At 37.9% G+C, this 14786-nt stretch overlaps 1 protein-coding gene across 3 annotated transcripts in view; it reads left to right on the top strand.

Moving 5' to 3' along the window:
• Positions 1–1581: 1581 nt before the first annotated feature.
• SS18 (SS18 subunit of BAF chromatin remodeling complex) overlaps positions 1582–14786 on the top strand; it is a 56229-nt gene continuing 43024 nt past the window's right edge. Inside the window, exons 1-3 of one of the 3 annotated variants that reach the window (XM_010969026.3) lie at positions 1582–1911; positions 4475–4551; positions 12098–12182. In XM_010969026.3, the coding sequence (XP_010967328.1) occupies positions 1843–1911; positions 4475–4551; positions 12098–12182 (231 nt within the window). In that variant the 5' untranslated portion in view covers positions 1582–1842. The remainder of the gene's footprint in view (positions 1912–4474; positions 4552–12097; positions 12183–14786) is intronic. The other 2 variants (XM_045505916.2, XM_010969027.2) reach the window with 2 other exon arrangements.

Raw genomic sequence — 14786 nt, 5'->3', positions numbered from 1 at the left:
TACTGAAGTATTGTTTTTAACTATGAAGCCACATTTGTGTAAACATCAAGACACGATGATGGAAGCCAGGTGTCAGACAGTGTTGGTGGACAAGACTTAAGTTTCTGTTCTGAATTCAATAGGAGTTTTTCTAATTTGAGGTGATTACAGTATGCCCAAATATACCAGAGTGTTTTTTCAAGGCTTAGGGTGGTGAAAGACAAGAATTAAATTCCTAAGAATAACTACTATTTGTAGAAGTACAAACTATCTTCCCTTTATTCTTAGGGTGGCTTGAATCTTTCCATCCTTTAGCTGTTTAAATAAAACGGAGATGACTTCCCACCCTAAACCACATGAGTGCCCTTCACTCTTTATCAGCCCCTTGTGTTTGCTAGTCTTTCTAAGCACTTTACATACATGCATATTTGCTTACTTGTTTCTGATCTCTCAGCCCTTTCAGAATATAAGTTCCTTGAGAGCAGGTACCACGTCCAGGTGGTTCACAGTTGTATCCTAGGTGCCTAGAATAAAGCCTAGCACATAGAATGCACCCAAATTTGCTGAATGAACGAAACTCAAAAGCTTTTTTTTGTGAAGAGCATTTATTTGAACGATAAATTTTAAAATAATCCTTTTTCTGTATTTTTCCAGTCTATCTTATAAATAAACTGAGGGATTGATTTTTGAGCCTGATAATGTTGCGTGACATTTTATATAAACTTTTCCTTTGTGTTACAGAGAAGTCTAAGTCTACAGCATTAATAATCAAAGACCCCACACCAACACATTAGCCACATTTGCCCATGTTCCTTCCATAACTTGAAGGCTTTGGCTTTTTTCCTCACACTGATTGTAAGCCTAGTAGCTTGAGCCTAATTTACAAGCCACTAAACACATACTTGCAAAAGAAAAGAGCGAGGGTGCCCTGTTTCAAAACTTAATTCCAAATTTTCAAGTCAGATGAAACCGACCCACATTTCTGTCAAGGGTTCATCCTAAGAGGCGAACTCCTCAACTCTGGCCGCTCCAGCCGAGCTGGCCGACTGCCCCTGAGTACGGGACACAGCCTTCGTCTCCCGAGTTTGGGTTGCGTTTACTTTGCAATTGTTCGGCACGAGTGTGTGTGCGCGCAAGACCGTGGACTCGGAGGTGCGCACTCGGGGCGTAGCCCAGCCATTCAAACCAGCGAATCCGCGTTCCCTCAGTCCTCCCACGTCTGCCTCGTCTCGGCCGATGCTCCCAGGGTCTGCACGAACTCCCGGGTCCTGACCTTCCTCCTCCCCTCTCCCGGGTGCCCGGACAGCTCCCGGCGGCCACTTCTTCCCAGGAGGGGCGAGGCTGAAGTTGGAAAAACTGAACGAGGTCTAGAGCAGAGCGCCGAAACGCAGCAGGAGGGGCGCTCCGCGGTCGCAGAGGGAGGCAAGTGGCCCCGCGCGAAGGGGGCGGGCCGGCTCGGGCGCTCGCATTTCCTGTGACAGGGGTTGTCCTAGCCGCTCCCTCTCCCGCGGCGGCGGGACCATTTCCTGAATCGCTGAGGCGGAGGGAGGGCTGGGGCGCGGCCCTACCACGAGCGCAAAGGGCCGGGGGTGGCGGGGTAAGAACGGTGGAGGGACAGGAGGCCGATCAAGAGCCAGGAAGTTCTGCCAGGGTTGAGGTTCCCAAGTGTCGGGCGGAAACTGGACTTGTACGGGCCAGCGTTCCTCCTCCAGGCCGGGCTGGCCAGCCGTCTGTCCAGGGCGCTGGAGCATCCCCCCTCCCCGCGTTCCCGCCGTGGTTCGGCCCGAGAGGCCGGCGTCTTTCCCCCAGTTTGCCGTTCACCCGGAGCGCTCGGGACTTGCCGATAGTGGTGACGGCGGCAACATGTCCGTGGCATTCGCGGCCCCGAGGCAGCGAGGCAAGGGGGAGATCACTCCCGCTGCGATTCAGAAGGTGAAACCGCGTGGGGTCGGGGATGCCAGGCCCGGCCCGTGTTTGGGAGGGACCCGGGGGCCGAGCCGGGCCGGGAGTCGGCGGGGCCGGGGGCGGAGGAGGGCCTGCTGGGAGGCTGGCGGGTGTGGGAACCCGAGCCGCGGGCTGCGCCCGAGTGGGTGGCGGAAGGGGGCGAACTGGTTCTCTCGCAGAGTCCTTCGCGCGCTTGGGCTCCTTCCTACAGGCACAAAAGCCCGAGTAACCGCTGCCCGATTTCTCTAGGGATGGGGTGGCGTTCGGGCGGCGGGGCGCGTGCGCCCGGCGGCGGCGGCGGCCGCGCGGGGAAGGGTTGTTCTGGGGGGCCGGCGGCCCCGCGTGTCGCTCCGGAGTTACTTTGGCGTCGCTCCGCCCCGCGCGCCGCGGCGGCTTCGCGCAGCCCCGATCTCGGGTCGCGGGGGGCCGAGGGGAAGTCGGCGCGCTGCTGGCTCCCCGCGTCACGCTGCAAACTCCGGCCGCGTTGGAGAGCTCTCAGCAGAACTTGGGGGACGCTGCCGGGAATCCTGGTCGAGGCTCAAGGGCGGGCGAGGCAAAACCCTCTGGACTTCGGAGTTACTCTTGGGGACCCCTTATCCGTTCACATGTGCAGCAAATATTCCCTGAGCGCTTAGCATAGGCGCGGCGGCTGCAGTGGTGAGCCGTGGCCCCTGCCTTCAAGGAGCTTACAGTCCCTGTGAGGTGGGGACAGTCTGAGCGCCGTGACCCCTGCACAAGTCCTGATAAATACACAGGGAGCTGCGCTGCCGCTACTGTTACTTGCCAGTTGGGGACACAAAGGTTCATTATTGTCCTCTAGCCCTCGTTGCCTGTGAGCAAGGCAGTTTTAGTTAACCAGCCTTTGAAAAGTTTCTCGCTAAATTTCACGGTTTACCTTAAATATTTCGATTTTGTTTTATGCACTGGAACAAGGATGAAAATTGAAGAAAAGTCAGTTTTTAGTACCACTCAGGACAGCATCCTGTGCCCAGTAGATTATGTTAATTGGGCTTCAGTTGACTCTCAGCTTCTTTGTAGTATGGCATTTGACATTTGCCCAACTTGCTTTATTTTATGAACAAACCGCTTGGCAGTACCTGAAAATGCAGTGCTTTCATACAGCATCTGGGTTAAGTTTGCTGCCTAGCAAACAACTTCACGTACATGTATGTAAAATTGTTTCTGGATAGGTTCACTTTTTTCATTTTTGGACTGTAGAAAGTTCTGTGTTTTTCTTTTTTCCAATAAAGAATTTTTATTATAGGTATCTTAAGATATTTATCATGGGTGATTAATTCAGGAAGTGCTGAACAGTTAAAAGTTTTCATTCTCAAATGAGGAGAGAAAATGAATTCCAAATAAAGTACCCCATTCTATAGTGTGAATGAAAGATTGATGTAAGATATGAGACAGATACTCTAATGGTGAAGTTTATTAGGTTGGGGAATCTACTTAGAAGATAATGTGAAATTGTTAGATTGGAGATTGAATAATGCATTTTAAAGACTTTTTTGCGCATCTGATGATTTTTTGTAAGAAAAACCACTTTTTAGACGGGCATGTTAATATTTTTTTTCCAGCGAGTGAAAATTATGATTCATATGCAGAAAAAAGTCACAATACTAAATGGATCTTCGTTTTTAATTAAAAGAATTACGTACGCTAAATTACGGAGAAAGAGTGGTTAGGGTGTTACACTTAATGCTTTCACTGAATCCTGGAAGGGTGGGGCAGTTTCAGGAGGAACAGCTACTCTTGTCCCTTAATAAATCTGAGCCCCTGAAATCTTAAGTAGTTCAGACAGGATAGCAAAGCTGGCACTAAAACTAACTGGCCTTTTAATTGCTACATCAGTACTCTTTCCTCAGTGCCAGTTTGCTTAGGTGAATTATTTAACCCTCAAAGCCAGTTTGCTTTTGAATTGTCATAAAATGACAGTATGATAAATCCATAAGTTTCTTGTTTTTAAACTTTTGGGAGGTAATTGTAAGGTAAGCTTATAGAGTCTGCAATAAATATTACAGTACATGTATAGAAATTATTGTAGTTGATTAATGCATATTTAGAGAATCACAAAACCATGCTGTATAAAACGTGGAAATTCGCCAGCTATCTCAAGCCTCGTGAGCAGAAGTTTTTATGTATTTACTTCATTTTGGATAAGGATAGAATTTTTCAGTAAGATAAAGCATTACAATGATGTAAAGCCAACATGGACTGTTAACTTTTAGTCTTAATGAGCTAGAGCTTCTATTACAGATAGTACAGGTAATTAAATGTTTGAATAGAAAAGAAACAGCAAATTCTCTGTGCTGGGCTTCAGGTAATATTCAGAGGGAGAATAATTGAAATAGAGGTATTAAAAATGTTGATTAAACATTCCAGACGTATAAATAAATATTTTGTGCTGAGCTATATAGTATGTATAAAAAAGATTTGTGTAGATTCATGTCCTATGTGGATAAACATTTCTAGAAATCTGAAGAATTTTTTTAATTAATTTTACTTGATGCACTAGATTTACAGTAAACTTTTTCTAATTTTATTTCAGATGTTGGATGAAAACAACCATCTTATTCAGTGTATAATGGACTATCAGAATAAAGGAAAGACCTCGGAGTGTTCTCAGTAAGATTGATATGGAATTTTTCTTGTATTTCTTTTTCTGTGTTAATCTTTTACTTTTCTTTGTTCACTTATTTTAAAGTGTACAGTTCATTGGTATTTTTTTTTTTTTTGCTTTGTTTTGTTTTTGGTATATTTATAGAGTTGTACTACCATTACTTTAATCAATTTTAGAGCATTTTTATCATCTCCAAAGAAACCTCATACTCATTAGCAGTTACTTCTCATTCTCACCTCCCAGTCCCACACCCTCTGGTAACCACTCATTTGCTTTCTGTCTGTAGATTTGCTTATTGTGGACATGTCATATAAATGGATTCACATAATAGATGGTCTTTTTTAACTGCTTTCTTTCTCTTAGCATAATGTTTTTGAACTTGTGTCAGTACTTCCCTCCTTTTTATTGCTGAATAATCTGTGGCTATACCACATTTTACTTATCTGTTAGTGATGGACATTTGGGTTGCTTGTTATTCTTGGCTGTGATGAATATTGCTGTGAACATTTGTGTGCAATTTTTTTGTGTGACTTTTCTTGACTTTTATAAAAGAAAAACTTGTTTGGGACTCAGTGGATATCAGTTTTTTTCTTAAACTTATCTTACATTATAAAATACAGTATAAAAACTTGAGATTTGTATAGTCTCATTTGTGGAAAAGTTAAATCCTCACATGTTTAATTACATCCATATACAGTTGACTCTTGAACAACATGTGTTTGAACTACACAGGTCCACTTACATGCTGATTTTTTTCAGTGAATACATACTGCAGTGCTGCATGATCCGCAGTTGGTTGAATATGTGGATGCAGAACCATGGATACGCAGGGCAGACTGTAGAGTTATATTCAGACTTTCAACTGTGGGGGGGCGCAGTGCCTCCTAACCCTGCCTTGTTTGAGGGTCAGCTGTATGTGGTTGAGAAAGCAAGGCTTATATCTAATAAACAGAAAATTGATTATTACTCATAAGAACCGAACTTCTTATTTTGAAGTGATGATGTGTCTGAAGTAAACATTATCCATCAACAAAATCTGATACAGTGAAAAAAGTTGAATATTTTATCAAAAGTCTGTAGAACAGCACTGTCAGTAGAAATACGTTGTGAGCCACGTTTGCTAGTAGACAAATTAAACAAGTAAAATCAAACAAGTGAAATTAATTTTAATAATATATTTAGCTCAATATATATTTCTAAAATACTATAACTTCAGTATGTAATCTGTATAAAAATACCAATGCTTTAATTTACATACTTTTGTTTCATACTAAGTCTTTGAAATCCATTATGTACCTTACTCTACTAACATTTCGTTTTGTATTAGCCACAATTTCAATGTGTCTAGTCGCTCAAGTATTAGACAACTCGCTCTAGAATGTTTCACCCTCACCGTTGCTTTGGGACACTCCTGTCCTGCGGAGAGATCGCACTGGTCTGCTCTCAGGCAGATGTTTTCAGCAACCCTGGCTCTTTCTCTGCCTGGTTTCTGTGCTGTGCTGCTCTCTTGCTATCACTTGATTAACCGTTTACCTAATTTTTGAGTCCCTTTGAATTACTTTGTCTTTTTCCCCTTTGTTTAAAATTATTTTTGAACTGAGAAAATCATAAAGCATAGAAGTTTGTAGAGATAAAAGTAAGTCATTTTTTACTTCTCGCTCTCATCTCTCTGTCCTCTCCACAGAGGTAACTGCTTACAGTGGTGTAGTACCTATCTTTCCAAACATTTTTCTGTATATTTGCACATAAGTGCTCATATCTGTATAAACACATTTAGACAAATATTTGTTTTTAATAGGTTAGAGTTTTATGAATGGAATGGCTGGACTAAAGACTATGTTGAATTACCATATTACCCTGCAAAGATATTATATTGGTTTGCTTTCCTCCAGCGGGTTTTAAAGTCTTGGTTTTCAACTACCTGTGCCAGCAGTGGATCCTAGCCATCTTTTAAAAAGCTTTTACACATCTGGTTGGTGAAACTTGGTATCTCTTTTTAAAACTTTTAAAATTTTGAAATAATTTCAGTTTTACAAAAAAGTTTCAAAGGTAGTACAAGAGATTCCTATCTGCCCTCACTGAAATTCCTCTAATGTTAATGTATTCATCCACTTGCTTTATCATTCTTTTCTTTCTTGTATTTTACTGAAATATTTGAGAAAAAATTGCAGACATGATTCTCTCTTACCTTTATAACCTCAGTTTAATAAAAACAAGCACACATTCTTAACTAGAGTATTAACTGTTAAAATCAAGAATTCAGTACTGTTATCTAATCTTCAGACCTTTTAAAAATTTTGCCAATTGTCCCATTAGTGTGTTTTTTTAACTCCATGATCCAGTGTAGAAGAAGATGTTGCATTTAGTTCTGTCTCTTCAGCATACTTTAATCTGCGACTGTTCTTCAGTTTTTCTGTTATCTTTCATGATGTTGCCATTGTTGAAGAGTACAGACCAGTTATTGTGTGACATGTCCCTCACTTTGGGTTTGATTGGTGTTTCTCCTTGAGTGGATTGACGTTTTGCATTTTCAGCAGGAGTACCACAGGCAAGATGCTGTGACCTCAGTGTATCTTCAGTAGCCGTGTAATAGCAGTTTGTCCTGATATTCATAACTTTGGCCACTTTGTTAAGGTGGTGCCTGCCTGGTTCTCTACTGTACAGTTACTGCTTTTCCCTTTATAATTCCTATGTGTGTGCTGGGGAGGTACCTTGGGGCACACATAATGCTGTTTCTTATCCTATCTCCATATATTCATTTTAGCATCCACCAGCGATTCTCGACTAAAACAGTTACTCTTGTGGTGGTTGCCAAGCAGTGACTGAATCTATCTTTTTTTTCCTTCTGCAGCTTTTTGGAATCCTACTGTAAGGAATAAATTTCCCAACCCCTGCTCTTATCTTTCTGCACAACAAAATACTTTTTTCTGCCCAAGTCTGGAATATTCCGGGCTCAGCTTGTATTTTTTTCTGCCCCAGTCTGGAATATTCCATTTCTCCAAGCCCTAGTTCTTTTTTTGAAAAATGATATTTAGAAATTAAGACCTGAATGCGAGGGTATTTTATTTTCTGATCACTTGTACATTTTGCTTTTTTTATGACCATTGCCATTTTTTAAAATGCATATTGTTCCTTTGATGAATTTTGCCTGCTTATATTTGAAAACAAGTCTTTCAAAAAAAGTTAACTAGTTGACGTACTTCTTTAACACAACTGTGGGTAATCATCAGTGTTATGAGATCACTGCCTCAGATCAGCCATGGAATGGCAAGTTTAGAGACACTGATTAGAATAATTATTTTCACCTATGGTTTTTCAAAAAAATTATTTTTCTTTTTAATACCTTCATCCATCTCCCCCCTCCCCACCTCCCACCTCTGGTAACCACAAATCTGATCTCTTTTTCTGTGAATTTGTCTGCTTGCTTGCTTTTGAAGTATATTTGACCTACAACACTGTTAGTTCCTGGTGCACAACATAGTGATTTGATATTTCTATATGCTACAAAATGATCACCACACCTGTGGCTTTTTAAAATGCCAGGTAGAGCCACGAGGCATAGGAGAGTTCAGTTTCCTACAGGGCCTCACAGTATATGACATGGATGAGACATACCCAGATCTAGAACCCACTTGCCCAACTTGTCAGCAAACGTTTATACTGTCTTATTCTTTATATTCTCAGCCTTTTTGTGTGTATGATCATTTCCCTCATTCTCTACATATTGGAATAGACCACATTTTCTCACGAATGTGTATTAGGTATAATAAGAGCTTAAATTGATTTAAGTACAATCTTAAATTCTGCCCATTCTGTTACATTTAATTTCATTCTTAGAGTTCTTCCCAGATGTTCTTATCAGAATTGGTTTGTGAGTGAAGAGAAAAAAAATGTCTCCTCTCAACCTTAATAAATGTTCTTGTTTCTCGTAGGAGAAGTGAAAGGAAAATAAAGAGAAACATCAATAAATGACAGCCATCTGGGAGTAGATAGTTCAGTTTTACTTAAATGATTTCTTAAGATGTGAGAACTGCCTGAAGCAGTGTTTTTTAAAATTGAAAATAACCTGATTTTTATGAAAGCAGATACGTGTGGTAGAAAATTAGAAAACAGATATCCAAAAATTAGAGAATGAACACCATATTCTCGCCACACAAAGATTTTTCGCTGGTACCATCTTTGTGTGCATTGCTCTGTCCTTATCTGCGTACCCTGTACCCTCGCGTAGTCAGGTAAGGCACAGTCACCTGTGGCGCTCCTGTGCCCAGATCCTCTTCCCTTTAAGTCTCTTGTGGTGTATGGTTTGAGCGTTTTCTAAATCCACCTATGTATTCGCTTAAATCAGCCCTTATTTTTTTGTATTTCAGGGTGAGTGCAGATATTTCAGAGTGTGCCATATACAATTCTCAAGCAAAGAATTTGTATTCATCATAATATTGTAAAGGAATTTAGTTTTAAATCTCTAGTTAGAAGGGTAACTTTTATTCTATAAATTGTATTTCTGTTGACTCGTAAATACACACTTCATAGCTTGTAGGTAAAGGGTTCTTTTTCAAAATGAAACCTAACTTTCTAAAATTCATCTTGTAATTACATCAATAAATTTAATAGTGATTATTCTACTCTAACCAGGGTAATCTATGTCGTGGCTCATAGTGGAATCTTTGGGAAGTGAATTGCCTCTCATTGAATAGGTTAATAATTAAGGGTATTTGGAAATGTCTGCCAGTATTTATTAGGAAGATACCATCATCAAGCATAAAACATTGAATATGTTTTATATCTGCTCCTTAATTTATATACTGTTTTATTAATGTATACATTTTAGAAGTAATAAGCATGTGCATTAAAAAGTAACTGCTTCAGTGACAAATGTAGTAGTTTTTATATAATAAAAAATAAAAAGTTTATCAAGAAAATGTTTCTTTAATATTTGTAGAAGAATCTTAGAATAAGCTTATTTGATAAATGCTATAAAAAGAATGCAATTTTACAAAAAGAAGACCTATTCAAGTTAGAGAAGATTTATTAAAAATGATCATTTTTACCCACTTCCTTACATTAGGTAAAAAGCTTTAGAGCTATTGGGAAAACTGTAGAAATTTGAATGAATTCTGTGGATTCGATGGTAATGTTGTATCAGTTTTAATTCCCTCATTATAATGGTTGTATTGTGGTTATTTAGGGGAATGTCCTTGTTTTTGAGAAATTGAAACTGAAGTACTAGGAGTAAAAGGGTATTATGTCTGACTCATGGTTTTGGAAGAAAGTGTGTGTGCATGCATGTGTATGTTGGTGTGTGTATTTAGAGATAGAATAAGACGTAAAATGCTGATGAGAAAGCTATGGGAGAAAGATACTTGGGAGTTGTTACACTATTCTGGAAACTATATGTGAAATTATTTCAGGATTAAAAATGAAAAAGATTTGATAGCTGAGGAAATATCTTAAAAATAAAGTATTTTATAAAAGTTGCTGTATTTATAGATATTTAGAACCACCATGGACTTCAGAGAGGTCTTCTAACTCCCATTATTTTATAAATGAGGCCTTCAGAGTGTGGCAGATTAAATTTAACAGTATTTTAACACTAGCTTATTAAGTACTAATAAGCATTTTTCTTGCAGGGTTATGAGTAAGCCAGTCTCTTAGTATGGTTGGCATTTTTATTTTTGATAGGGCACTCAGCAACTCTCAGCAAATACCTGAGGATGTATAATAGAGCCACGCTAATACTCAGAAAAGGAAAGGCAACTTTGATGGAGTAGACTTTGAAATGGGTTATATGTTCTAATTAAAAATGATTGGTTGATGTTTTAAAAAATGGTAAAGTTTGTGTATCATTTAAGATGTCCACGGAATAATGAAATAGTTCACAGCTAGTGGTGTCTATTAGTGCTGTTTGAAGAATTTCAATGACATAATTACCTTTAATGAATAATTTAGTACAAAATGATAATTCTTGGTCATTGTTTATATAAGGATCATTATAACAATACATCATGTCTGATTGAGTAACATAGTGTGTATGTGAGGAGCGTTAAGGACGTAGACTTGTTTTTAAACAACAGCAAAAACAAAAACAAAGGGAAAGAAAGAACCTTTGGGAAGTGTTGGATATGTCTGCTACCTTGGTTGTGGTGATGTTTTCACATATGTCCAAAATCATCAAATTGTGCACATTAACTATGTGAAGTTCTTTATATATCAGTTATACCGCAATAAATAAAGCAGACAGGCAAACTGAAAAAGCATAATCATGTTAATGAAGGAACTTTAAGTTCAGGGAGTAATAGGTTCTTTCCCCTTTAATAAGAAAAAAGTAGTGAAAGTCAGTTTTTCTACAGGGAAAACATAATGCAGCAAAGAAATGCAAAGGATTCCTTTTATGGTGTCTGCTTTGGAAAATTAATTCATTTGGCATCTGTATTAGAAGGCTTTATTTTAGCTGAATAAAATTCTCTTGACTAATTTTTATTATTTTAATTTAGTTGTAGTATTTATTAGTAAATGAGATTCTAAAAGCCTGACAATTTGATACAGGTTTTAAGTTTGTATTTTATGGGTTTAACATACACTAGTGATTGGATCACTACTAATTTTAATTTGGTTTTATCTGAGTTAATTTTTAAAATTGTGAAGAGAGGCTAGGCAAAACTAATTCATAAGTATAACATGTTTACTCACTTAACTCCAATAATGAGAATTTGCTTTATTTCTTAAACTTAATTCGTAATGGTGTTGGTGTCCTGTTATTTCCTCCATCTCTATGCTTTAGCATATAATTTTTTTCCTTTTTTTGTAATTAGAGACACCATTCATTGTCCTGTGTATGCTGATAGGTGGGCAGCGTGACCACAGCAGGCATGAGTTGCTGGTCCCTGCTGCAGGAGTGAGAAGGAAGGAAATGGATGGTTTCCTCCCCTTCTCTGACATTTTGGCAGAGCATGTTAACTGTGCTTGGCTTTGAGGATGTGGGCAACACGAAAATGGCAGAGAGGAGGGAATGAGCATATCGGTTCTGCTGAATTTCTTCATTCTAGATCTATTTGAGAGACGCATGTGTAGTCTGTATGGAGCCGGTACCTTTCTCAGTTATTCCATGTAAGCTGAGCTGCATAATCTTGTACAAGTTACTAACCTGTCTAAACCTTAGTTTTTTCATCTGTGAAATGGAGAAATTAAGAACCTTAACCTCACTCTACCTCAGTGGTAGAGTGTGTGCTTAGCATGCACAAGGTCCTGGGTTCAGTCCTCAGTACCTCCATTAAAATAAATGAACCCCATAAAAAATAAAAAGGAAAAAACATTTAAAAAATTAAATAAAACAACTGTAGCAATATCTAGCATGTGGTAAGATCTTTGTGTTTGTTATTATCTTTGTGCTTATTATTTGGAATTATTTTGCACAGGGACTAGGAAAAAATTGAACTGCTTTTGATGTTCAGGTAACAAATCTTTTATTATACTTGAGAAGTAGAATACTGTTTGTGTGTAAGCAGTTAGGAAGGAAATTACTTTTTAATACTGGTATTTGTTTTCTTTTAATAGGTATCAGCAGATGTTGCATACAAACTTGGTCTACCTTGCTACAATAGCAGATTCTAATCAAAATATGCAGTCTCTTTTACCAGCAGTAAGTACCTTTAAAACAGTGTGAAGTAGATAATTTTTATAGAGTTCTGTACAGAATAACACATTTTTGTTTAATGATTCTGAGTTTTGCTTAGTAAATCCTGCCCTTTTCTGAGAACATGAAGGTATTCTCCTATGTGATCTAAAAGCTTTATTGTTTTGCCTTCGTATTTAATTTGAATTAATTCACCTAGCATTGATTTCCTCCCCCAGAAAGTTACATCCATCCATCTATCTACCCACCCACCCACGTATTTATTTATTTAATTTTGGAATTGCACAAATAACTTAGGAATAAATTTGTAATATTTTAAAGCAAATCCCTAAACACTGTATACATAATTTAATATATATTTCTAGCAGATAAGGACCATTATCCCATGCAACAAAATTAGCCAAAATCTTTTTTTTTTCCCAAAATCTCTTAATGTCTTATAATACCCAGGATGTTTTCAATTTTCTCCAGTTATCTAAAAATAAAAAAAACTTGAATGTTTCAATGATTGTTTGCCACAGAATCCTAACAAGTCCACCTGTTGCATTGTTTCATATATATATCTTAAATCTTTTTTAATCTCTATCAGTTTATCTTTTTTATTGTCCATTTGTTTGTTGAAGAAATTGGGTCATATATTTTGTAGAATTTCCTACATTCTGGATTTGGCTGATGATACAGTGGTCCTCATGGTCCTTTAATATGTTCCTCCATCTCATCTGTTATTTCCTATAAACTGCTAATTTATAGATAGAGAGGCTTGATTATAATTAGGTTTAGTTTTATGTACAGTATTTTATTGGTGGTGCTGTGTGTTGCCTCTTGTATCTCAGCAGGAGGGACATATTTTGTTCTATTTTTAGTGATGTTAAGATTAATCAGTGTGCCCAGTTGATACTAGTCTGATCAGTCCATTATAAAGTTGCCCATATACCTTTCAGTTAATGGTTTGAGCAGTCATTGGTGCCTGTTGACCAGATCCGTTGTTTGATTTTTGGGATCTCAGAATGATGAGTTTCTAATTTTACAGTTCCTCCTGCATGGATTAGCTGTACTTCTTTTAAAAAGAAAAATTTCCTTGCATCAGATATTTGGTTATCCTAAAATAGAGGGTCCCTATAGCAAAGTCATGATAAAGACTTGGTTCTATTCCTTTACCAATTTTCAGAATAACAAGTTGGTCTCTAGCAATCTGAGAAGGATGACCAAAGATTTTGGCTTTTTTAAATTATTGTCTCAAGTTACACATTTTTATATTTTTAATGTGTTTAAGTCCATTGCAGTCATTCTTTATGATACTCAAATTGTCTCATCTTTGGTCAGTGGGAACCTCTTCATTTGGCTCCTGTGTTGTTTGAACATGATTCCAGTGTTCTGGTACAGCGTCTCTGCTCCAGGATTTGTGAGAGATAATCAGGCTGGTTATATTTTCTGCCCTAGAACTATTCTGTCCCAACTATTTTTTTCAACCAGCCTTTTTTTTTTCCAATGGGAATTGATGTTAGAGACCACAATTTGGATGTTTTGGGCATTCGTTATTACTGAGCTTCCATTGTTTCTCGGCATTTTCGGTGGGCAGAGGTAGTAAACACTTTTTAAAAAAAGAAAGAAAATATTGTATTAGTGATATTTCCACTTTAGGAAAGGTTTTTTTTACTTAGGTTTGATTTAATGTGTTAGGTTCTCTTCTGTTATTCTAAAAATCTTGGTACCTTAATATTATTATAGCTGCTTATTTGCTTTATACTACTATCTATGTAACATAATTTCAGTCTAACACCACCAAGATTGCAACTAACAGTAATATACTTGTCCTTAGATATATCTCACTAGGGATATATAATTAGTAAGTTTTGTTTTGAATCTGAAAGAATGTTCATGTGATCTTTGCCATGTGCTTAATTACCAGCTCCCAGCATTATCTACTGGAAAAACAGAACAAAATATCTTTTTCCTATTTTGTCATGCCATCTGTATCATATATCATGTTTCCCTATATGTGTGGGTCTGTGTCTGATCTCTCCATTCTGTGCTGTTAGCTAGTTTTTTATAAATTCCACTCTCTTGTCATACTTGTCAGAGTCTAAGAAGTCTTGATATATGTTAGAGAAGTTCTTTACTTATTTCCTTACTTTTTTTCAAGAATATCTTGGCTACTGGTCATTTGCATTTCCATATACATTGAACATCAGTATGCCCAACATAATCCTTTTGTGATTTTCATTGACATTACTTTGACTCTAAATCACTATGGGGAGAATTGATAGCTCTACAATATTGAGTCTTTCAAATCACGATCATTGCATATATTTTCATTATTTAGTCCTTTGATACCTTTCAGTGAAATTTTATGATTTTCCTGCAGAGGATTAGTGCATCTCTCATTGGACTTGTTGCTAGGTACCTCATATATTTTGAGGCAAGTTTAAATGGGGTCTCTGTTTTCTAAGTTTTATTTTGTAATTGTGATTGCTGTTTACATAGAAACGCAGTTGATTTTGAATCTCAGTCTTGTTCAACTCTTGTTTCTAACAGTTTTTCTGTAGATACTTTCGGTTTTCTACATTCACAAACGTATCACTTGTGAATAATGAGTTTTGTTCTTTCTTG

Source organism: Camelus bactrianus, chromosome 24, assembly GCF_048773025.1.
Source record: "Camelus bactrianus isolate YW-2024 breed Bactrian camel chromosome 24, ASM4877302v1, whole genome shotgun sequence".
NCBI lineage: Eukaryota > Metazoa > Chordata > Mammalia > Artiodactyla > Camelidae > Camelus > Camelus bactrianus.
The sequence above is the reverse complement of the archived record's forward strand: the minus strand, read 5'-3'. Positions and strand labels throughout refer to the sequence as shown.